Below are 25,168 nucleotides of genomic sequence, written 5' to 3' on the forward strand. Positions count from 1 at the left end.
TGCACATACACTACATCCGTATTTGGTATTCATATTTCCTCCCACCGGTATTCATATTTCCTCCCACCGGTCAGGCCAGCAGTTACCGCTGTTTCCCAGCCACAGCCGAGGACCTCATGGCGCACCTTCAAATAAACTCACGGCCGAGATTCCAGTCAAACACACATTAAGTTCACTAGTACTATAGGCCGAAGGGATGAGGGTGGGAGAGGTGAATGATGGGGGGGGGAGCTAGCCGTTAGCGGTGGCTAGCCATGGAGGACGCAGCCTCAGGAACTGCAGGAGGGATGCCAGTTGAGCCACGAGCTGCACAGACCAGCGCCCCCCCCCCCACCCTCCCCCGTCCTCCCAAAAAGACCCCCGGTGAACGTTGGTTCACCCTCAATATTCCTCCCTTCTATCCTCTCTTTCTTCCTCCCTCCATCTCTACTCTGCTGCCTCCATCCCTCCCTCAGCCCTCCCCCCTTTCTCCTCCTCCCGCCCGACCGTACCGGTACCTTCCCCTCTATCTCTTTCGATAAAGTGCCGGCAAGTCCATAGTAGTCTTTCAATCTTTACTGCTCTCTTTCAATCTAGCTGTCCAGTCATCCATCCATCTACCCAATCAAGCAGTCTGTCTCTCTCTACCCTGGCATGCTAACAAAGGCCTCCCTCTTTACGACCTCTCTGTCCGTCCTTCTCTGCTTCTCCTACCCTTATTTTTTTCTCCTATTCTCTTGCTTTCTTCCGGTTGCAATAAAAAAATAATTAATTTAATCGAAGGACAGGATCCAGGCATGTTGTTTTGGTTTGAAATAAATTGTACCTTGGTGGCTCGATATGTGTGCGTGCGTGCGTGTGTACGTGTGCGCATGTGTGTGTGTGTGTGTGTGTGTGTGTTCTGCAGGACATTTGGATACTGTCCATCTCTATGCTGCTTCCTCCCTTCCTTTCTTTCTCCCTCCCTCCCACCTGCCTGGTGCTACCCCCCCCCCCCCCCCCTTCCACACACCCCCTCCCCCGCCCCCAGCACCAGCACCAGTCCCCTCCCCCCATCTCTCCCAGCCCCTGTCAGTGGATAGATTAATGGCAGTGATCAGCCAGCAGCCCCCAACAGAGGCTGCCTGCAGCTCAGGCAAAACTCTATAGCGCCATAAGCAGCCGGGCACAGGCGCATCTCACACACACAAGCACGCACACACACCCACACGAACACACACACACTGGACTGTGTACTTGGAAACATAAACGCCCACACACTCATGCATATGAATGTTCTTCCACTTGACCCAAGAACACATTCACACAACAAAAAAAACACACACACAAACATAAACACGTGCACGCGCACGCACAAAAAAACACAAGTGCACATATACAAAAACACAAGCTCGCGCATGCACACGCACAAAAACACAGGCGCAAAACCAAAAACGCACACACGCGCGCACACAAACACTAAAACCCAAACACACACAGATCAATAGGCTATAGTGAAGTGGGCCGCATCAGTGGAGGGCTAGGGGCCACTGGGGGAGTACAGCGTACACCGCATCGCCATTTCTGTACGGTCAACGTCACCATTCCAGGTCTACCAGGGACGCTACCCGGCCACCAGTTAACCCCTTCACCGCCCCAGGCAATCAAACAACGGCCCAGAGGCACGCACTGAGCTGAGCTGCCACGGCCGTATCGCAGGAAAACCACGCATTTGTCAGAAGCACTGAAGGTTTGAAAGATGCAAATGTGCCTTTTTTATTATTATTATTTGGCGCCGCCATCCTCCGGGACGGATCAACAGAGGAGGAGCAGCAGGGGGGCAACACCAGTAGTCGTAGAGTTAGGGGGGGAAGGAAGAAAGAGCAAGTTATCCGCAAGCGTGGCATGTTTTAATCCAAATCCCTCTTTCTGCAGCAGATGCACTTATTATGAGGGTGGTGGGCGTGAAATATAATGTCCCTATGGGAGCAGTGGAACACTGTGGGACTGTCCCAGTTGACACGCCACACACACACACACACACACACACACACACACACACACACACACACACACACACACACACACACACACACACACACACACACACGCACACACACACAAACGCGCACACAAACACAAACGCGCACACCGACACAGACGCTGGCGTGCAGACCTACAAACAGCGCGCGCAAACATGGATACGCGCGCTCGCGCTCACACAGACACGCATGTGGGAGCACGCGCCTATAGCCTGTGTTACATTGTTTATATGGTATTGTTTTTGTAATGCCTATATGACATTGTTTCAACATACTTATGTGCTATTACAGTTGATGCGAAGATGTTACCAAACTGTGGGACCATATGAGGACGACTGACCGTGGTTAATAACCAACAATACATCCTTGGAGTCCACTGCGGGCATACGTTATGAGCTGTGGTTACGGTAGGACCCCACCGCAGCCCGCTAGAGGACTCTGGGCTACGGCAGCGTTTGTCCCGCAACACACACACACAACAACCCAGACATTATTCCGCCAACAACAGAACGAATCACCAAGAAGCTCTCGGATTAAGAAACAGCGTGGATATCAAGTCAGTGACATTTAAAAGTGAGAGAGTAGACCGCTTTCGGTTCCGTTTCGTCGTATAATGAAGGGTATTACCCCGGTGCACTTATTCCATACATTCCACATTGACTCACGGGGGTTTCCGATGGTGTTATAGGTAAAGCCGATTGTTTGTTGTAGTCTACATTATGAGGTTGGCAATTATTTCAAACATTGACAGTGACAATTTTACAACCAGTACCGAATCACAGCACGTGCACTGCGTGCTCGCTGATTGCGACGGCTTCCCGGTAAAACCCAGAGTAGTGACAGGGAGACATGTCAAATCAAGGAACAGCCCGCGGTGCGCATTTATTTTTATTTTTTTACGTCGGACCAGTTGCCTTTAGGACTTCCAACTTGTATGGCGCGCGGACACAACCAACACACATAGGTGACACTCCTTTCATCCACACCACACACATCATACATCGGTCCATCTGGTCTTACCGGTGCGCACGAGATACGCGATGGTCAGGATCGCGAGAGGGACGCAGTAGTTCCAAACGGTCGCGAAAGCCATCGTTGATATTCCCCCTCTTGTTATCTTCCTGTTTTGTATTCCTCTTCCTTGGAGAAATGAAATCAAAGTGACATGAACCCGGAGGTCCACTCGCCAGCAGCGCCTACAGCGTGTGCTTGTTTACCAGTCGTCTGTTGGGGAAGAGCTGCAGCGCTTCTTCGCATAGTAATGCACCTTCACACACACACACGCACACATACACACTTCCACCACCACCGCTCACACTTTTTTTCCTGTCTTCAAAGTGTCTGGATTTGGTAACGACTCGTCCGGTTATTCTTGGTTACTTTACAATGTAAATATATTCAAAACCAAGGGCGGGACACCGTTCCTACTGGCCAATGGTAGAAAGCCGGAGCAGGTGGAGGGGTGTACAGATTGCGGATAGGGGCGGAGTTTAGGGTTCGTTTACAGGAGATGAGCAAAGAAGAGAGGGTAGCATCTTGCATTTAACTGAAATCAATTCGCACTAAATGTGATTGATCACCAACGTCTTTTTCAGGGCAAATTACTAATTTGGTTGCTATTAATTAGATTAGCTGAAAATTGGGATTTTGTTAAATCCAACATTTGTTTATAAAAAGAAAGTGACTGGTTAATTGTATTTTCAAAGACAGTTCAATCCCCTCCTGGTGATTATTTATCCTACTCAATGTATGACAACAGTCTCTTTCCTTCACATTGAAGAGCAGTTGTGTTGTACTTTAGTGCAGCAGCACCAGGACTTTGGTCAGTATTCGGTTAACATGAACGGCGTGGAACTACCAGGTGATGCTCATCCGACGTGTGCTGCGTATTTCTACATGAGGTTGTCTTAAAGTTGATAGCTGGCTGAGGACACGGTAAAAAAAAAAAATCTGTCAGAGAGCTAGTTCAATACAAAAAAACTGCTTCATTTCAATGCCTATTTATTTCCTTCGTTCCATGGACTTCAGTGAAACCGGGCACTTTTCTTTGTGAATCTGTATCTGCAGCGACCCCTATGGATAACACGGAATATAACAAGGCACGGGAAGTTATATACGGTACCCGCTTCAATCAGTGACGCTGAAGTATCCTAATTGCATCCATTTTTCTGTTCTGCCTTAAAACGAATGTAGGTTAGGCCAACTTGTTTAACATGTCTTATATCAACATCACAACGGTATGAACACCTCATTGCAGAGGGATAACCTGAACCATGTCTGTCGTGTGTACCTCCAGATCCCCCCTCCGTTCCCCGGTCCCCTAGCGAGCCGCCGTACAAGTTTTTCCCTGTTGACGCCAAGGCAGCGGTAGCCGTGCGTCTCGCGACCAGATGGGGTGTCGTCGGAGCGTAATGAGGGGACCAACACCTGCTTTTCCCGCGGTTCCTCACTCGCTCATGTTTAGCCCTTTGACACAACATATGCGATGAGTATACACACACCCAAGTGACCGTGACGTGAACAACGTGGAGAGAATTCTTATCCACCCCTGGTCTCTCCCAGTCCCTGGCAACTCAGCGTTTTGGGGAAACCACTCCAGCTTTGTTAGCTTTATATAGCCTACTTTATATTAGCAATCTGAATCAGATCGCAGAATAGTAGCTCAAATCCTTGTTGTACACTGGCCACTGAAGAAATGTAGGCCTAGGCTACTACTTAAGGATGGGGAAGCCCATAGGCCATTGGAGAAACCCGCCATCGTGGACTAGATTTGGAAAGTGGGCCTATCTAAATGAAAAAAGTCCTCGCGAGATGCGTGCACAGTTCTTGGATTTGTATAGGTCTATATTACTGTTTTATATTATATTATATTATATTATATTATATTATATTATATTATCTTATATTATATTATATTATATTATATTATAACACAATCTGAGTGACAACGTATTGCCCCAGCAGCAAGCAGGGGCTGACGTCACCTCAGCCCGCTGGGAGGCGGGGCTGCTCCGCCCTGACCCGACTCCGGAGATGGTCCATCGGGGACTCGACCCAGCGCAGCTTGGTGCGGTTAAACTAGTAATGGGAATGCAAATGAGCGGGGCATGAGCTCACTCGGCAATAGAAAAGGCCAGAAGATTACGCAGACTCTGGTCATGCGTTATTAGTGCACGGGCCGATTGCGCGCAGGTAGATAGGTAGGAAGACAGACAGACAGACAGACAGGTAGGAAGACAGACAGGCAGGTACGCAGACAGACAGGTAGGAAGGTAGACAAACAGTTAGGCAATTCTTAATTTTATTTGGGCGGAATGAAATGATTGGACGGTTATTTCACCCATTTGGCATGGTTGGCTTAATATCCCCTTACACGCCATTGGATCCATGCAAACCGAATGCTCACCAATATTTAATGACCAAGTTTTGAGGATGAATTTTAAGTACGATCAATTACAATTTAAGCCTACGACCAAAATATAAATCTCGTTTCAGGACCGAATTTCTAAATATTTTATGACACTAATCAAACTGCTAATGAATTGGTCTGTTGTATTTTAATACAAAAGTAAAGTTTTGGGGAAAATAGAAGTCTTGATATGAGAACACGGTCTATCGAAAGCAAGTAGGATGATTGATGGTGGAAACATGGGCAGGTCCCCTGCTGATGGCACCACGCCCCACGTAATACCGGACAACCCTTGAAAGCAACGTAACGATTAGCTAGATGCTTGTTTCCCTGTAATCTTCAGACCAGCTTGCTGACAGGAGGCTATGGTATCCAAAAAGCAAAGCAGAACCATTTTCATGTTATCCAAATTTCAACACCTTTGATTATATGGTCAACGACGTGTTTAAAGTACATATTGAGGCCAATTGCATAGAATGCAAGTGAGCAGGAGGTAAAAAATGCAGTTTCATACTTAAAACGAGGGTCACTGAATATCTGGTACTTTTTGTATGTTTTCAATGGTAGGTAAGTGGATACCAATGTCATGAAATGTTAACATTTTACCAACGTTAACAAAGGTCAAATGTTAATCATTTTCCCTTTCCCTTTTTCTCCAGTCTAAGTCGATTCTTGGCGATGATGCCAGCTACACTATACTGGAGCTGTTTATTCAGTACAGCATGCATCAGGTCAAAGGGTCACTTTCGAAAACATACACGTCCTCCGTCCTTCATTCCACTGTGGATGAATAACTCTAGTGGCATATCTTCTTTTAGCTCCTTGTCATGGCCAACAACATGCTGAACCCCCTTTCTTTTTTGCTCAATGTCCATGGAGGAGCGCACAGCCTTTCACCCATGACTGACTCAAAGGCCACAGTCAAATGGTGCTCAGTGGCATTTCGCATGCAGAGGCCATTTTAAAATCACCAAATTGCATTTCTTTCGTCGATGCGTGACCTTTATTTAAAAACTCTTTTTAGGCTCCCGTTGCGCACTGTTGTGTATTTCCTTTGGTGTTGATGGGGGGCCGTAAAATAATCCCCCAAAAAGGTTTGTGGAGTAGCCGGCGAGACACAAGCAGTCTGTTAAAAAAAGTGAAAAAAGAAGCCTTAACAAAGGACGGCGGGCGACGCAGGGAGCCGGGGAGAGGACTTGAATAATCAGTTTAATAACATTATCCTGGCTGTGCTCCGCGGCCCGTGCACACGTTAATGGAGGATGTCACCGTAAACCGCCGCTTCGCTCGTTATTAACGGCGGCCCATGGTCAACCACACACTGATAATAACGGCGTATAAACCCCGACATAACTTCAACACAAGAGCCTAATGAAATTCACACCGTTACGGGCACGTTTATGGTAATGAGTGATGGCGCTCTGGCACGGAGTGGAGGGTAATAAGGCAACAGAGGGGAAAATTAAAAAAAAATGATGTTGTAATTCTAGGTGAGGATTTGAAGTCGAGGAAGCAGGGACCAGTGGAAGGTGCAGTCCCAAGCAGAGCCGCCTTGTTCAACCTTGTCTGCACTTAAAAGGAATTGATGGTCAAGGTTAACTGACTTTTTCCATTCCTCCTCCTCGTGTCTGTGTTTTGTATTTCGTATATACTGCGACTTTCTGTTGGGTAGTCTGAACAAGGGTTCCGGTACGGCTGATAGCAAATATCTCTCTAGGCTGGAGGGAGAGTATGTTTATTAGGAGAGGAGAGTGGTAAACAAAATAGAGAATGTGGAATGAAACTAAAGTGCAACCAAGTGTGCATGGGCATTTACATTTTTCACAGCCGCAGCCTCTTCACCATTTATTAGCTAGCTTAATGAGTGACATAGAGATGAGTACAGAGACCAGTATCTTCTCAAACTCTTTAATATTCACATCCATTCGTAAATGAAAGGTTGATTTTGTTCTATGTCATTTCACACAAGTACAGATAGAAAAATATATATAGTGTAAATTTATGCAAATCTGGATAGAAATATCAATGTAGCCGTTATTTAAGGTGTGTCGGCATTAACTTCAAGAAATCAGAAAAAACAAAATCATACACCAAGCTTTAATTTCCGTTGAAGAGTGTATCATCATTAAAAAAGCTCAAAGCTGTAAAAAAAGTGCTATAGAGTGCTTTCCCCTTTCAAGGTTACAGGTAAATAGCTTATGGACTTCTCTCAGCCCATTCAGTGCCCAAGCTCCATCCCCTTTTACCCAAAAGCGCGGCTCTCCATTCAGTGGGTTGCAGAATCAATGAAGAGAAAATTGCCCACTTTTTGCTCCAAACACATTTCGCAGCCTCCCCCTAAGGCTGGGCCAGAGAGAGGAAGTGAGGAAAGGCATGTGGGGGGGGGGGGGGGTATGGGGGTCCCTATCACAATCATTCCTTCTATTCTCCTGTCTTCAACACCCATCTCGTTACTGGGGTTCGATTTTTGGCTCCCTCCACTGTGTCTCTGGTCTACATTCTCCCCCACCGCGCTCCCAGCCCAACCATCCATAACCATCCATAACCATTTAAACCTTCTTCTTCATCCCTACTACCCCCATCTAGAGAGCCCAAAGCCGTATACTGTGCCGTCTTCCATCTTCCCCCTCCTCCACCTCCTCCTCCTCCGCCTCCTCCTCTTCCTCTTCCTCCACCTCCTCCCTAGCCTCTACCTCCTTCTCCTTCTCCTCCTCCTCCTCCCCCTCCACCTCCTCCACCTCCTTCACCTGCTCCTCCTGCCTGGTGGTGCTCAAACCAGTGGTTGAGTGTCACCGCTGAGGGAGGCAGGCAGGGACTCTGCACTTCCCTTGTAGATGGGTTTCTTCTGGGAATGGTCATCGCTGAAGAGAGAGAGAGAAAGAGATAAAATCAGAAGATGAGTGTTTTTGCACAATTAACCTCCCAGCAGCCCACAGCGGGTGCTGGGAAAAGTATATGTGGACTGTGGAGAAATTATAGACTGCAAACTAGTCATCTTCTGTCCGTGATATGAAAGTCGGCATCTCGAAAACGTTTTTTGTTGCTGGCGTGCAGGAATTTCTTAAGCAGTGTGTGAAGTCTGAGACTTCTCTGTGTGTTTTTACAACATGCAGCTTGCTTTAACAGACCTCGCTCTTCTCTGGCACACATTTATAGACAACACAAACATCCACGCGTAGACAAAAACATCAGGAAAACCAAAACACGACCCTGGTGTGTGCAAAAAAGCAGACAAAAAGGTGAACTGGGCAAACTCTCATGGCCAAAGGGCCCTGTGTTAGTTTTCGATTTTTGAGAGTTGACGGCACGCCTTTTCCCCATGCACTGACGAGGTTAATGAGCAAGGGGGCACACTGCTCATTAACATTCACTGGCATTGGTCTTTGGCTGACATGTGCATAATATTCCGATCCGCACAGAAATGACCCCGGTGCCATTAGTCAAGGCAGCGGTCTAAGTGTGGAAACTGTACAAAACCAGAGTGGATTATAAAGAGGTAGGGGGGCGGGGGCGGGGTCGGGGAGGTAAACAACATGGTGGAGGGGGCGAGCACCACGAAGAGAGACGGCACTGTTTGGCTGGTGATTATTCTGCCCTATTATGCTTTAAAACTTCAAAAGAGCATGGGTCCACAGATGTGCACAATAGGCCATTGCAAATAAAGCCAGATTCACACATGCACACAGCAAAGCACGTATGCGTATACATAAACACAATGCCTAATGTTATGTATGCAAACATTAAGGATTATTTTTCAAAGCAAAAAAATATACAGGCACAAAAGCGGAACACACACATACACACACACAGAAATATATATATAAGAGGCATATGAACATACACACAAACACATTCCCACACTTTAAAGAAAGGGCCTTGGTACCATAACAGTCAAAGAGAAATATTAAAGCAATAGCCATATAATATGCGCATATAGACCAAGCTACAGAATGAGAGCTGGACTAAAGGAGGGCAAAAGAAGGACGTAAGTGCAGATAAAGCGCAAATAAAAAACAAACAATCAAAGATGCATAACATGCACACACAACACCCACATGCATAACACACACGCACAATACACCCAGTCACACGGGCACGTAACACACACGCTCGCCGAGCATCGGGACGCACAAAAAAACCTTGATTGTATGTAAAAAGCACTAAATTATTCAAAGATTCATTGTAAAATTCAAGATTCAAGTAAAGTTATAAATCCTCATTCACATCATCATAAATCATACATCATCTGTCATATCCCGTAACAAATGGCCAGTGTAACTGTTGACGGTGACGCTATCGCGACGTATCACTTTAAGCTAGTAGACGTGAATGGTCGTGAACACAACATTATGAAGATGAGGCTGCAGGGTGTTCTCACATGGGTCCCTTGGCCTGCTTGGCGCGCTGGGCCGTGCGGAACAGGAACACGCTCACGGTCAGCATCAGCACCAGGAGAGAGGCCACCGCCGCCGTCATCAGCAGGACGCACCCGTTGGTGGTCCTGTACCAGGAGGAGCCCTCTGTGGACACAAAGGACCAGGTTCGTACTGTGAAAAGCACGCATTTATCAGGAGAAAGATGGTATTGTTGAGGTTCCACTCAGAGGGAGTGAAATGATCTGGCTGTGCGTCTGATCCGACTGGATATGTTGTGAAGGTTGCCCTTGGCTCTTGTTTCTGCTGACCAAACAACAGTAAAATTCAGTACGAAGCCTGCGTAAGGGATTTGGATCCGGCTGTTAAAAGGCATAGTTCAGAGGCGGGAACAGCTCTCCGAGGGAGGGGGAATCACACGCACACAATCGGCAACACAACAGGACAACAAAACGATAAAAAACTGAAAAACAACACACAAGGAAAATATGTTTATGAGCTGAGACTCCGGAGTGAAGAACTTTTACCCAGAGCACAGAATAAACATAAAACAAATTCTGTTATGCTGCTTCCCGCTACTTTCTGTATTGCAACAACATTTCAAAAAGGTTTTAATAAATCATTCATGAATCACAAAACTTGCCTCCGCATTTAAAGCAACAAGATCCACATCAAATACAGGTTATGCTGTCGTATACCACACCAGCAGGAGTGTCTGTTTTGGTCCACAAACAGCCAGGCCCCGGTCCCGGTTCAACCGCCCGGTCGAGCTCGCCTGACTACTTATCAGGGGGGCCACCGCACAGAAGGAGCACGGAGCACAGTTCAACATTTGCTCATGCAATAACTCCCAAGCAAGTAAGTGGCTGTTCATTCAAGACCCTCGATGTTCCTGATTTCCTAATCGGTGCGTGTGCCCCCAGGCGTGCATCCTAGTGGTCCAGTGGAGCGCGCCGATGACTTAATCACTGCACGTACCAGACGAAGAAATGTTCACCATAATAAATAACGCACATCAAACACATCCGGTTGTCTTAATAGCCTTTTTAGAGGCTGTGTAATTAGAGGCAGCGCCATCGGCAGGCGGGTGCATCACGCTAGGTGACAGCGCGGCGTCTTTGTAAATCCGCAGGTCACCGACGGCTGATGAGGATGGATGGAGTGACAAGGAGCGGATTAGCAGTTATGTTGTAATGGAATTCATTCCCCACTCGAGTACAAGCTTGACATCTGGCAAGCTGCCCAAATGGATAACTGTATAGAATTTCTATAGAGTTTGGTTACCATTTACTATTTAGTCTTTTGCCAGTCTTTTATCCAATGCAATACAGGTCATTAAGAACATTAATTGCACTTGTTTTGTATCTTGCGCGGAGACCAACCACTCAAGGTACACACCGAGTGTACTGCTAATGTTCTGGAAGGTTTGTTTTGCTGCTCTGCGTTTTCCATTTGCCTCCAGAGTGATTGATTATTTTCAACGATTCTGATTCAACATAAAAAATGTAATTCATCCTGTAGGATAATAGATATCTTCTGCTGTTAAAAGTAATAGGCTGAATGAGTAAGTAAATCAACAGCTTCCTATCGCTTTCTACGTTTAGAAAAATATAAAAACAAACAATTCTTTGTCGGTTGACGCCTTGTGTCTGCAGTAAGACGCCCATTTCCTCGACTGAGGACAGAGTTTTGTGATATTTAGTCGGTGTAGTGCGAACATGGCCTTGGTCAAGCTGTCATATCTGCCGTTTCTTTAGCCGCTCTTATAGCCTACTTGGCATTTTCAAAGGGATTCTTTGCCCGTCTGGGATTATGTGTAAAGTGCAGTAAAATGTGGGCATTTGGTCTATTCAGACCGTGAATAAAAGCTTTATAATGTCCGGTCCATGTCCTCTTTTGAACTGAAACGTACACATTTTCGATACAGATATTGAACCACTTCTCTCTGGATTGCTTTTGCATGTTTATTTGTTGTTGTTATGTAAAATATATATATACGTATCCGCTCTCATCTGGCATGGGTTTTGATCCAAACAGACAAACGTCTGTCATGTAATCAGCTGCCACTGAGGATTTGAAACCACATGCCTGCACTCTACCTGTGGGAATCCATGAGAAGGTAGACCAACCCCTGTCTCTTAACGACATGTACTTGACTGCAAGTCGCTCGCAATGAAAGTGTTTGCAAAGAAAACACAATCCCTTTTGAAATGTGCGTGCGTCCCTTATAGTGCAGCGGACACTTGTACTACATGTACGACTTTCCCTGCCTCCTATGGCACGTTCCCATGCAGTGGTACGTACCGGGCAGGACGTCGATGCTGATGATCTGGCTGCTGCTGAGAGACCTCTCGACAGGGTCCGTGGCTGTGCACCGGTACAGCCCTCCATCACCCGCCTGCACGCTCCTCAAGGTCAGCTGAGGGGAATCCAGCATCCAGTCCTCATCCTGGGCAGCCACACAGAGACACACACACCGAGACGGACACCACAGTTAGAGACTGCCACAAAAAAGAGCAGGAGAAGCTCTGGAGATTTTTCAGCTAATCTGCGCCTGGCCTGGAAGTGTTATAATTTGTGCCAAATTAAGCCTATTGTACTCACCTGGGGGAACAGCAGCTAAGGAAGCATCGTAAAAGCATGGCACGAAGGAGGGGATGAGAATAACAGAATAAGCGGCAGAGAAATAGGGAAAAGTGTCTCACACATGAAAGCGCACAGGTACACACACACACATGCACACACACACACACACACACACACACAAAAGTGGTTGCATGGGCGAAGAACCCTGGAGTCCGAGCAGAAATGTATTTACCTGGGCATAATCCCATAGACCGAACGTTACATCAGCATGAGTCAATAACCCAGATAACACCGTCATTAGCAGGGAGTCGTGCGGCAGCGGCGCACTGTTAACACAACACGTAATGAGACGGCTGGGGAGCGCGAGGTATTGTTGACTCAGAAATAGCAGCACAATTATGCGATGGAGCTCGACATGGGAGACAACAAATAATAGGACAGACACAAGGATCGGGGGAGAGGGGAAAAAAAGATTAACTACAAAAAAAGATGAGCAAGGAGGAGGACCTACTTGTTCATTTGTTTTTGTTTTTGTTTTCTGTGTTTGGAGGAGAGGGTGAAAAAAAGACATTACACCGTGAAAATGATTTGGCGCCTGGGAGCTGCAGCTCCTGCCAAGAAAGTCCATTTCAATTTGAATGGTTCAGAATTAAGAGGATTTCCCATAAAGGCCAGGTCTGGCCAGAGCGGCATTTTGTATGCAAATCCACTGGCTCCCGATGCAAAGTGCCTCTCTGGCTGCAGGGTGTTGTCATTATCGGGAGGGACTGGGGGGGGGGGGGGTCGGTGTGTGTCTCTAGTGTGGGTCCTGATAGGAAGTACTGTCCATCTTTAAAGTGCAAGGGGGAAATAACGGAGATTCGGAAATCTATTATAGACTGTAAAATAGTAGGAGGGCACACACAGGCAGGTGCAGGCTATCACACACACACACACACACACACACACACACACACACACACACACACACACACACACACACACACACACACACACACACACACACACACACACACACACACACACACACACACACACACACACACACACACACACACAGATTGTGTGAGTGTGTGTGTTGGACTGGCAGATTTATTGAGTGGCTAGCAAGTGAAGAAACTTCATGTTCAAGAAAGACCATTACTTTGCCCCTTATGAAGGCACTACATCACAAAGACATTGCCTAAGAGGGCAATGGACAGTTGGGCAGTCATAAAGTTTGATACATTCCTTCAATGAACTGACGTATCAGTAGTTAACTTGAGTCATCAGGGTGAATAACAAAAGGTGCATGGCACGCTGTCAATTTTGTCTTTATTCTTTCCACATGCTAGGGCTATAGGCTATGGTTTTGTGCCAAATAATTCACACTAGTGGCCATTACAATTGATAGCGCTGCTGAGGCCATGGATACGATGTAATGTTCTCTTTTTACCACAGGGTGGCGGTATAACTAATCACTCATCAAATTATTATTCCAAATGCCCGTTGTGACTTTTTAAACCGCAGTCTTAATTTCCCCAGAGCAAGTGTTTGCTTACGTTTAGGGAACAGCCGCAGTTGAATAATTCAATGACGATTAACCAAAACGTCAGATAAATCATTGAGAACATATCCACACAATTGTTTTCAGGTTGACTGGCTCTCGTCTAAACCTCATTAAACTATTAATACTGTGTAAGTGGTCTCCTTCAGCTAACTACCAAGCTCAAGCCAACCATCTGCTTGAATACAGAGGACACACCAACACAGAAAGGTTGGACAAGAAAGTTTGGTGTGAGATTGAAGACCCAGCACACAAGACAGGGAAATGCAGAGGTTTTTCTCCATTAAAAGAAAAAATAACAACCGCCGAAAAGAAAAAAGGTCTCCCTTTGTGAGTGAGTGGGCGAGAGAGGAAGTGAGTGTGTTTGTCACCACAGAATTGCCATTGCAATGAGACACCACTTAATTGCATTCCCTGAAAAAAAAAAAAAGATGGCAGACCCCGACGGTCTTTCTATCGTATCACAATTTTCCCAGAATCGCTGTACATATCGTGTTGGCACTCAAAAACCATTGTTATATCGTATCGTGAGGTCCCTGGGATTCCCCGTCTTTAGTGAAGGATTTCATCTTACCTCTTTGCTCCAGTAGAAGTGCGGTCTCCTCCCGTGATGACCCCTCATGGAGCAGTCCATCACCACATCCTCCCCCGGGAGCACCTCCAGGATGCTAAGCCTCCTCAGGGAGCCCAGGAGCTGGCTGCCCCTCCCCTGGGGGTGGATGGTCGGGCTCTTCATGACTGATGGACCAAGAGTCGGAAAGCATTATTATTATTTATGAAAAGGACTTTCTCAGTTAAGCTCTGAACTGTGTGTGTGTGTGTGTGTGTGTGTGTGTGTGTGTGTGTGTGTGTGTGTGTGTGTGTGTGTGTGTGTGTGTGTGTGTGTGTGTGTGTGTGTGTGTGTGTGTGTGTGTGTTTGTGTGTGTGTGTGTGGATAGGGATAGGGTTTTATTTATATTATAAACACACATACAGATATTTGTAGTTCGTATGCATCTATTTTTCTGCATCATTTCTTGAGATAGGCACCTTCACCAACATCTCATTTCTGAATACCAAAAACAACTCAAGATATTACTTGAGTGTATTTCAATAAATTAATAACCCCTTTCTTGAAGGGGTGTGCGTTTGGGGGGTTGTGTGTGAATAAAAGGGGGCTTTTTGACCTGTATCGAGAGAGAGATGCTATGTTCGGACTGCTCCTGCAGTGTCTCCCTCTATCTCTGGCTCTCCTAATTGCCATAGTCCCATCCAATCATTGGCGGTCATTGATCCCCCATCCCCCAGTCTATCAAATAGCTCTGTGGTTCGATTGAACAGCCACTGAGAGGACGTGGGGGGTGGGTTGGTTGTATAAGTGGAGCAGTAACATTGTTTACAGGATGTGCTCTCCGTATATCCTCAAACAAACCTTACAGGCCGGCTTTTGACATTTATAATTCGCTGCTGTTGCATGGTGCTTTCCGTAGCTGCAGAGCATTCCTGACTGTTACCTACCAAGGTTGGTGATTACCTGAAAACGTGTTGGTCCGGTTCTCTGCTGGGAGGGAAGTTGTGTCCACATCGAGAGATTCTCTTTCTCCACCTGGCACTGTAAAATGTAGCAGGGTATGGAAGGACAGGGGATACTTTTACTGAGTTTTGCTCTCCACAAACCCAAACAATCCACAGACAAATCCAAAAACAACAAAGAATGAGGAAATTGAATGACATAACCACATCCTGGTTGCCTCAAATTCCCCTGGTGATCTCTCAGAGTCCTACTCATATCCAAGATGTAAAATATGTGGGGGTTTTTGCATATGTTTTGCATTGTTTGCTGTGTTCCTGGCAGGACTTACGAAACATATTCAGGGTAAGGGCCTGGGAAGAGTTGTCTGGCGTGGAAGCGTTGTTGGAGACGCAGGCGTAGACACCACTCCAGAAGGGCATCATGCTAGGTATAGTCGTCCTGTGGAGTGGCTGGTAGTTTGTGTCAGACCTGTCCGGTAATACGTAACGCCAGCGACCTTGATTCTAGTGGCGGGAGCGGAAAGAAAAAATGAATATGCAGATAAGAGTCTGTGTGTGTTATCAACTAGTTATCAGTACACATATCAAGGGCCACCTGAGGAACAATGCATTTCACCATTGGCTTCATTGAATATCCCCTTGGTATAGGTTACAAGACAACTTTCAAAGATTAGTCCATCTGAATTGCCACCTGTACTATAAAATATGATTGCATATGTTGTCGTGGCGACAAATAGATTTGTACCAACATTGTATCAACATTTTCTGGATGTTATTGGATGGACGGTACTGGATAATGTTTGATAGCACTTTTTATTTCTCACGCAAACGCTTTAACAGCCGAAAGTGAACCCAAGTAAACCAGTGGAGAGCTGTGAGCGAGCTGTCGTCATACCGTGAGCTTCCTCAGGTGAACCTGGCTCAGATCGACCCCAGGATCTGTGCTCATGCACTCCAGGATGACCTCAGCATTCTCCAGGACCGGCTTGCTCGGTCCCCGAACGTAAATTCCTCCTAATGGAACAAGGAAGAAGCACATATATTAACTTACTAATTACAGAAGAACGTGTCACGTGCCATGTGAAACGGAGTAGCCTATTGGCGCGTACTCTTAGACCTATAAGCCTGCCAAAACATGTGTGTGTTAACCTATGCTGGTAATGTCGGCGGAGACTACTGAAACACATTTCCAGAGACAACTATGTCCTGTTAATGCTGGAATTGTGCCAGAACTTAAGAGCAAAAAAACATAGCAGAAAAAGGTTACACTATACAACAAAAGGCTTTATTGTTCAGTAAAGCCTAAACAAAAAAAACGAAAACAACACTGCGTCACACTGGCTACAGTGAAGTCAGTGTTTCACATTCATATGAGATTGAGACTAAACAGCAATAGCATTTTATCAGCCTCATATTTAAATGTAGAGCAGATACCAGGAATTTATATTGTATAGACTAATTACATTTTATCTGGAAACCTTAGCGTTGTCATCTTATTGTGCATATATATTCTACCCTTACGTTGAAGTTCAACAATATTTGCTTATGCTGTATACAGTATTCTTTTTATCTATTTAAGCCTATCTAGGTTTGCTGTAATGTATCACTGAAAAAAAGATTGTGGCTGTCCAAACCGTCAGTAGAGCAGTTTGATTAAACATCCTTATATTTAAGTTCGCTGAAATATTACACGAGTGTATTATTATTGTTTAAGGACTAAAGTCATATTTACCGTCATTGCCATGGATCAGAATGACCAAAAATATCACCAGAACTTCCTTCATTTCTGTAACTTCTGTAATTTCTGTAACTCAACAAGTGGTGCGTCGTTTAGTCTTTCTTCTGAAGCAGGCGCTTGGTTTTTATTCCCCAGGTTATGGGGTGTGTCTGTCGCGCCTTTCGCTTTCCGTTTACATTGTTTTGACCGCGCACACGACACTTGTATCACAACATGTGACCATATCACCGCATGGGCCAAGTGCGTCACTAACTTTTGGATATGTTTTGCCTGGGCTGGTTGAATCTCCCTATCATTTCAAACATTTGGGGGATTTCGATACAGTCGTATGCTTTCGTTTTAGGTTTCCTAACTGAACACTAAACAAGACGCGACTACAATTACACAACAATATAGCTGTGCAATTCAGAAATATATTTTTTTAAAAAGTACAATAACAACAAGCACCGTCACAGGTGGAATTATATTACAATAGAAGTGGCTACTGAAATGCAGCACTTCATTTTCTGTCTTTAAAAATCAGGCGCGAGTGCACCTGTCGTGAGAAGCGTCCCCTCGTAAATATTTTCTTGGATGTTGTAAATCAGTTAATCATTTTGACAAAGTACGATAAGGTAATATTTTTAAAAGGGAACTAGTCCCTGAAGTCAGAAGAAAACATGCAATTAAAACAAGAACAGAGGACACAACTTTATTGATATTATTGGATGGATGGAATTGATTGAGTCTTATATGGTCGCTAGGGGACGCGTGTCCCAACAGCGGTGCGCGCTACGGTACAGACCCGGCGTGGCACCAGGGGGCTTCCGTAGAGCCGCGCGCCCCCCCCCCCCCCACAACAACAGGAACCGGAAGTGCTAAAACACCACCAAAATCCTTTCGTGCTAATGTCTGAAGTCAGTTAGGATACGTTATTTTAATCGAATTATTGTTGTCACTGCAACGACGTTTAAAACATGCATAGGTAGAGGTTGTCCATCTGGTGAGTAGCACAATACGCGGTGTGTGATCGAGCAGAGAGCGGGCTGTAGCCGGTGTGGCTGAGCCCAGGTAGCTGGGGCTCAGAATACTGCTATTGTTTTTAGCTCCAGAAACTATTGTACACGACTAATCCATGACATTTTGAATGTGACCAGTTGTGTGTTAATGTGTTATAAATTGTTTCCATTTTCTCTTGTAATGGTTACTGTAGAATTGTATATATCGGTGGTGTACAGGATTTCTGACGATATATGCATATCGTTAGACATATATCAACAGCTATATTTTAAGTGTAACCGATCACCGTTTTCTAATAGTTTTTTGTCTCTTTCTTATTCCAGACACAGCCTTTGAAGCGTGGATTTCGTCAATTTGGCTGATTAACGCACAGGCGTTGACACATACCGTACAACACAGGCATTCGGTCAGTGCAGTGAAGTAATAACACACGTCTAATTGTGGCCGTCCAGATGGCTAACAGCACCGCCACCCCGGTGAAGCCCCTCATGATTCCTGGTCCTGCGGGACGCGCCAGCCCGGAGGTATCGCAGGTTTGTCTTCATGAGTATTTTCGATGTTGATATTAAGAAAACACGTAATGGGTTCAATGCAGATATTCACAATTCCGTATTACGGTTTTTGAATGTATTAATTTAATATGTAATTATAGATGTCATTCCTTGGACTCATTGAAGACTCACTGGTACCTTTTTATAGCCAGGGTAGGCAATTCCCTTTGCATCCCAACAGCAATCAATAGATCAAATGCTCTTTAAAAAAAAAATTGTGATTGTGGTGGTTAGTGAGGTCCCCCCTTCACTGTAAAGCGTCTTTGAGTGTCTAGAAAAGCCCTATATAAATGAAATCCATTGTTGTTATTATTATTATTATTATCATTATTATTATTATTATTATCCAGTACCGTGGCTGTTGCAGGCCTATAATAAATCTGTCCAATTATGGAACTCACCCTGGTTGAAATTATTGGATGGTTCACGAGTCTGTCTACCTACCCGGCTACCCGGGTGCACTCTGCCCAGGCACTCTCTGCGCATGACTGAAGACTTACAAGTTAGGCAGACCTATAGTTTAAGCTAGCGAGCTAGCTGTTTTGGGAGAGTGGCATTGGAGGAAGGCCTAAAGGGATAGGAAGATCTTTTCGGTTGGATACTTTCAAAATCGAGCTTAGCTTTTAGCATATCACAACATGGTGAGAGAGCTTCTGATAGAGCTATGAGAGTAATGTGAATACACAGTCTAATGGTCCTGTGAATGCTGCCTCCTGTGGTCCCATTAGGTCCTCACTAAGAAGAAGCTGCAGGACCTGGTGAGGGAGATCGACCCAAATGAGCAGCTGGACGAGGACGTGGAGGAGGTGGGCGTCCACTGTTAATTAAACTCATGGGTTACAAGCATCAGAAGGAAGAATGCCAAGAAAACAAGAGATAATCATTTTAAATTAATATACACAATATGTATTTATGTTTTTTGTATATTTTTGGCTTATTCATCATCATAATAGCATTTGATCGAGTGCGGGTGGCAGGACCTATTTCAATACCATATTTCAATCCAATATTTTGATTGATTAAAGGGAGGGAGGGGATGCTTTATTTTGCATTCCCTTCACATAGTATTGGAGAAAGTGTCATTTTTCAGTTGGCTTCTTTGCAAATCGGATAGAAGGATTCGTAATTCAATTCAGTTTTCTCAAATAATAAGATAAGAATATTGCTTTACTATGATGTAATACCCCTTCTAGAAGTTGGCAAACATTTGCATATTATTGCAATATTATCATTGCCCAATCCCCAAAACATCATCGCTCTATCACGTCACCATATTGATATTAGATAAATGTATCACCCAGGTCCCACCAGCCACTCACTCACACACTCACTGTACGGCCCCCCCTCTCAGATGCTGCTGCAGATTGCCGATGACTTCATTGAGAGCGTGGTGACGGCAGCCTGCCAGCTGGCCCGCCACCGCAAGTCCAACACCCTGGAGGTGAAGGATGTGCAGCTACACCTGGGTGAGTGCCTGCTGGCTCGCTTAACTCTTGGTGTAAGGAGAAAAGCTTTAAATATGGTCGATATGATGTGTGCTCACATAAGGCCAAAGCTAGGCGTTTAGCAGATGGATATACCCATTAAGTGACTTCCTTGAGTAGTGAAATCAGATGTATGCGATTTAAGGTGCAGGTAACTGTTTGGCAATGTCTTGCAAATGTTATGTTCTGAGAATTGCACTGCGTGCACAAAGATACTTCTCTCTTCGGCAATATAATGAAATGGTTTCATCAAGTACAATCAAGCGTCAAGACTTAATTTTTTATTGAGCATTCATTTTGGTTGGTTCAATCAAGCTCAACTTGTAGAGAATGGCATTCACATTGCCAGGGTTACGGGTTTGTTTCCCACTGCAGCCACCCATGCTAGCAATGCACAGTGTTTATTTGAAGACACTGGATACAAGCGTCGAGTGTGATCCGCGTGACACATGATACGTGGGAAATTTGGCGGATGCTTTGGGTACAAGCGTCCTTATTTGTCCTTTTGGGGAGAGAAGCTGCGTTGTTGATTGTTGGTTGACTAATGATCGTTGTTTCGCTGCCAGAGCGCCAGTGGAACATGTGGATCCCTGGCTACGGTTCAGAGGAGATCCGGCCATTCAAGAAGGCCTGCACCACAGAGGCACACAAACAGGTCAGTGCATGTGAAGGGGTATCTCTGTGTGACGGCCGCGTTAAGGGTAGAGTGTGGTACAAAATGTGTTTTGATGTTAAATTGGGCAATTTCTTTTCACCATACTGGTTCGGGTTTCAGTCAGTGACCAGATTTGATTTGCTCTATTCCTTTTTCACCATGTTCACAAGATGGTGAATCCGAACCAGCAGTGATGTGTCAAATAATTTCAATAGAACCATATAAAATAATAATTATATTAATAATTAATTTAATGGATAATTGGGGGGGGGGGACTGTCACAGGTTACTGACTGACGACAATATATAATTGTATATTATTTTATATGAATATAATAATAATTTTGGGATTTTTAAAGATATCCTGCTTAATGGAACGGGATCTAAAAAGATGGTTGGGGAAAGAAACGGCCAACTTGTGTTCAAATAACAATTTATACTGTGATTTTCTCTCATTTCAGAGGATGGCACTGATCCGCAAGACAACCAAAAAGTAAAAATGACGGCTCCACTGTACTCCGTACCCATCCATAGGGATCTTTCTAATGTTTTCCTTGTTTTCAACATGGCTTGTCCACCAAGGATGATTCGATGATTGGGGGAGGTACAATAAAATAAGGTATGGGTTGTGAACGACGAGGTTTGAACAGCCAGTGTTGCATACTATAAGATGATTGGTCACCCAGTGTAACATACTAGGAGATGATTGGACACAGTGGGTTGGGTTACATACAAAATATGTATGTGATAATATTGGTTAGCTAGGGTAACGGGTATTACGATGGGAGGGTATGGGGTAAATATGTTTCTTCTTCACCCATTGGTTTTTCTCTTAATGTTTAGTTGTTTTGCCAGTACCTTCACAATCCCATTCTTCTTTGTTTGGCAAATTATTTTTTACATTGAGTACACGTGTATGGGATGGTGTGTTTTTTTTTTAATTATTATTATTATTAGTACTAAGACTACTTTTGCTTTCATGTTGTGTTTTGATATTGTTAGTAAGTGTAAGGAGAATTGGTTTCCTTTAGTGGAAAAAAAAAATCTTGCTGTTGAAAGTATTTTACAAGTACCGGATTATTCGTTACCTAATTGTTGTTTTGGCTAATCTCCGCTCTTGTCCCAACCCAAATAATGTTTTTTAGTTTTCTTTTTAATTGTCAAAATAATACGTCATTAAAAATAGGTTTTTTTGTGTATGTGTTTGGCACTGTGTTTGAATCTAGTAGTATACTTAGTTACCTAGTTGCCAGTTATTCATTTATATATCGATATAATTATCCAGTTATGTCTGGGCCATATGAATCCTGATTGATAGTGACGATGCATTCATCATAGTTCCTGTAGGGGCATGATCGATTAAATTAGTAAATTGGTTTTCTTTGTAGGCCTACGGTAGCTTTACTTAAATCGTTTTTATTTCATAAATAAAAACAAGATGTAGGCTACACATCAGTGTGTTGCAATGCTGTCATGTTGTCAACAAATAACACTTTTAGGAAAAGGACGGTAATTCTTCAGACAGTCTATTTAGCGACAAGCTCAGGCTTGTCGGCAGTCACTGCGATTGACTCATGCGGTTTCTAACCATTCAGCAAAGAAGGATAATTACACAAGTCTTTGACCCCACCCGGCTTCATCCGCAGCACTTCTTCTTGCGCTTGGTTCCGTCGGCAGTCTGCGGCTGCCCGGCGGCTCCCTCCCTCTGCACGTTCAACCCCTGGGGCGTCGTGCACTTCACGCCGTCCCATCCCTCGCGGAGCTCCACCTCTCCGCTGAGCAGGCCGTCGTAGATCCGCCGGCTCAGCACATCGAACGCCTCTTGGACGTTGTTGCCCGTCTTGGCCGACGCCTCCACATAGGGCATCCCCATGCGGCTCGCTAACTTCTCCGCCTCCTCCCGGCTGATCACCCTCTCGCTGTGGTCGTCCGCATCGCAGTCGCTCTTGTGGCCCAGAAGGGTGAACATGACCCGATGCGGCACGACGCGCTCGCACACCTCGTCGTGCCAGTCCTTCACGTGGTCGAAGGAAGCGCGGTTGGTCACGTCGAACACCAGCAGGCCGCCGACAGAGTTGCGGTAGTAGGAACGCGTCACAGACCTAGGGGAGGGGGGAAGTAGATAAATGTTCAACGTTTGCAGTATCTTAGAAATATGAAATTGATTTGCATCGTCCTCTTTCATACCCAGTCTGAAATTCAGAGTCAAGATTATATTGTATTAACTATAGGCTATCTTTACACTAGGTAATTGTAATTGAAGAATTGTACTTAACTAGGTGGGTTTCTAAAGTATGGCAGCGACAATAAAGATGAGAGATCTGGATAGCCAAAGAGACGGACAAGCGTAGCCATATGAGAACTTCAAACATAAACCTTCTATCAAAATGCTTCTATTCATCAAACAGCAGCCCATTCTTTCAGACTGCCCTGGCAGCAGGCTTGGCTGGTGGGGAAACCTGTTCTGTGAGAATCACGCCACAACACCTATAATTGACTTGATCTTTAATGAGGTCAGATGTCAAACAGTGAGTTTCTGATCATTAATTCCTGTTGCGGAGTGCTCTTGAAGAGAAACTTCCTCAACGTTGAGCGACATAAGTTTGCAGAATTAACAAGTGGTGCCTTGGCAGGGAGGTTTGAAAAATGAATTATCCTTGTTGGACTTAAAGAATAATAGCAAACTTGATTAAACACATTGCTGCAAGTTGCACAGCATGTGGGTATGTGTTGAAATAGCAGCAGCAAACAATAAACACACTACACTGTCCTGTATGCCGTAGTGCAAACAGAGGAAGAAGGCCTCTTCTAGGTTGACTCCATATATCCCAGGCTTTCCAACATCATCACTCAACCATGTTGACGTTATTTTAAACATAATCAATCGTCCACCCCCCTCCCTCTGTCTGTCTCTCATGACAACACAGCTCTCCCATGCTGAGAGAGTTGGGGTCTTGCCTGAAGCGCTCCTGGCCCGCCGTGTCCCAGAACTGCAGTTTGATGCGGACGCCGGGCTCCACTTCCAGGAAGTGGACGTAGAAATCCACCCCCACCGTCTGGTTGATGTTCTCCAGGAAGGCGTCCTCCGTGTAGCGCTTGAGCAGCGAGGACTTCCCCACCGTGGAGTCCCCCAGCATGATGATCCTGAACTGGTACTGCCACAGGGACAGGTCCATGTCTGACGGCCTGTGCGGCGGCAGGAAGGGTTCAACACATGGACGATAATATCAAGTATCTATGGCGAGGCTGGCTCGTCAACCAAATATCTAAATGGTCGACAAAACCAAAAGAATGTTCTTCAATGTGGAGAGCAAACCAAGGGAGAACAGGCAGGCGGGAACGGTGGAGGAGATCAACATCAACAACAGCGATGCTTGCCTTCAGGATTGGGAAATCCAGACCCAGTTTCTCTCCATTGTGGGGGAGGAGGGAATGGGTGAGGAAGTTGCTGGCGGTGGGTGGGTGGGAGGAGCAGGAGCCTAGGAACAGGTTCCCACAGGCTGGTTCCCTATCCGCACACAGACGAGGAAGAGGCAGAGATGAGGGCTGGCGGCGTGGTCATAAATCTCCAGCGGGACAGATTAGACTCTCCCCTCTCCGTTTCCCTCAAAGATCAACAGCACGCCCCGGCCCGGGTCTCCGGAGGACCAATCCCCTCTCTATCTCTGTCCGCCTGGGACGATTCCAGTGTATATCCCAGCTCTGAGTAGCAACCAAGCCTTGGAAAGAGTTTTAAAATGTCCCACCAAAAGGTGTTGAGTGTCAGTCCTCTCCCTGGACTGTGGATACGGTAGCTGCTGCTCCAGTCATGCATGCACGGTACTGGGATGAGTGCACCGCAATAAAGGGGTGCGGGTGTGTAAAGTTTTCTCCCTTGCCTGTTGATACTTGAAAAAGGGAGGGTTGAGAGGTGGGAGGGGTAACAGGATGTCTGATGGAGGGGAAGTTGTCTTCACATTTATTTCACCATATTAATGCAGGCCTTGAGTTCCTGTTCAAACCCTGCGGTTGGGCATTGAAAAGGCATTAGCCAATCACACAAACGTCCATACACTGGCCTCTCCCATGGAGTGTGTATGCAAGTACAGTATTTGCCGTTGTAAGAATCTACAGTGAGTCAGAGGAATGGGCGGTGTCTTGCGTGGTAAACATCGAGAAAAGAAGGAAGGCAGGAAGGAAGGGGCCCAGGGTCTCCGTTCTATTCTGGTTTTGAGGGGTTTGCTCATGATTGGTCAGTTGCATTGTATTTCTAAATAGAATGCCGTCATGACTTAAATGTCATGACGTCAAGGCCCCGTTGAACTCTGCTGTTGCTG

General features: G+C 45.4%; 4 protein-coding genes across 6 annotated transcripts in view; 1 reads left to right on the forward strand and 3 right to left on the reverse strand.

The window, feature by feature from the left end:
• LOC130391721 (cytoplasmic FMR1-interacting protein 2-like) overlaps nucleotides 1-118 on the reverse strand; it is a 6,763-nt gene extending 6,645 nt beyond the window's left edge. The window contains exon 1 of the mRNA XM_056601970.1: nucleotides 87-118. Coding sequence (XP_056457945.1) covers nucleotides 87-118 — 32 coding nt within the window. The remainder of the gene's footprint in view (nucleotides 1-86) is intronic.
• A 7,033-nt stretch (nucleotides 119-7,151) lies between these two features.
• On the reverse strand, nucleotides 7,152-17,346 carry si:ch211-79k12.1 (uncharacterized protein LOC568891 homolog). Its single transcript, XM_056601426.1, has 8 exons — nucleotides 17,159-17,346; nucleotides 16,322-16,440; nucleotides 15,756-15,930; nucleotides 15,428-15,505; nucleotides 14,489-14,652; nucleotides 12,087-12,231; nucleotides 9,788-9,929; nucleotides 7,152-8,270 (listed from the first exon to the last, which is right to left on the reverse strand). Exons 1-8 carry the CDS (start codon nucleotides 17,208-17,210, stop codon nucleotides 8,180-8,182), a joined length of 966 nt encoding a protein of 321 aa, XP_056457401.1. The 5' UTR covers nucleotides 17,211-17,346; the 3' UTR covers nucleotides 7,152-8,179.
• A 623-nt stretch (nucleotides 17,347-17,969) lies between these two features.
• On the forward strand, nucleotides 17,970-22,377 carry taf12 (TAF12 RNA polymerase II, TATA box binding protein (TBP)-associated factor). 2 transcript variants are annotated; one of them, XM_056601429.1, is made up of 6 exons: nucleotides 17,970-18,146; nucleotides 18,487-18,696; nucleotides 19,443-19,520; nucleotides 20,066-20,180; nucleotides 20,765-20,853; nucleotides 21,314-22,272. In XM_056601429.1, exons 2-6 carry the CDS (start codon nucleotides 18,616-18,618, stop codon nucleotides 21,347-21,349), a joined length of 399 nt encoding a protein of 132 aa, XP_056457404.1. In that variant the 5' UTR covers nucleotides 17,970-18,146; nucleotides 18,487-18,615; the 3' UTR covers nucleotides 21,350-22,272. The 2 variants fall into 2 exon arrangements, with proteins under 2 accessions (XP_056457404.1, XP_056457405.1); XM_056601430.1 differs by having other exon boundaries at nucleotides 17,987-18,146; nucleotides 18,487-18,687; nucleotides 21,314-22,377.
• On the reverse strand, nucleotides 19,692-25,072 carry rab42b (RAB42, member RAS oncogene family). 2 transcript variants are annotated; one of them, XM_056601428.1, is made up of 3 exons: nucleotides 24,231-25,072; nucleotides 23,811-24,038; nucleotides 19,692-22,954 (listed from the first exon to the last, which is right to left on the reverse strand). In XM_056601428.1, exons 2-3 carry the CDS (start codon nucleotides 24,026-24,028, stop codon nucleotides 22,489-22,491), a joined length of 684 nt encoding a protein of 227 aa, XP_056457403.1. In that variant the 5' UTR covers nucleotides 24,029-24,038; nucleotides 24,231-25,072; the 3' UTR covers nucleotides 19,692-22,488. The 2 variants fall into 2 exon arrangements, with proteins under 2 accessions (XP_056457403.1, XP_056457402.1); XM_056601427.1 differs by having other exon boundaries at nucleotides 19,696-22,954; nucleotides 23,811-25,072.
• Nucleotides 25,073-25,168: the final 96 nt, after the last annotated feature.

The sequence above is a fragment of the Gadus chalcogrammus genome, chromosome 11 (genome assembly GCF_026213295.1).
Source record: "Gadus chalcogrammus isolate NIFS_2021 chromosome 11, NIFS_Gcha_1.0, whole genome shotgun sequence".
NCBI classification, from domain to species: Eukaryota; Metazoa; Chordata; class Actinopteri; order Gadiformes; family Gadidae; genus Gadus; species Gadus chalcogrammus.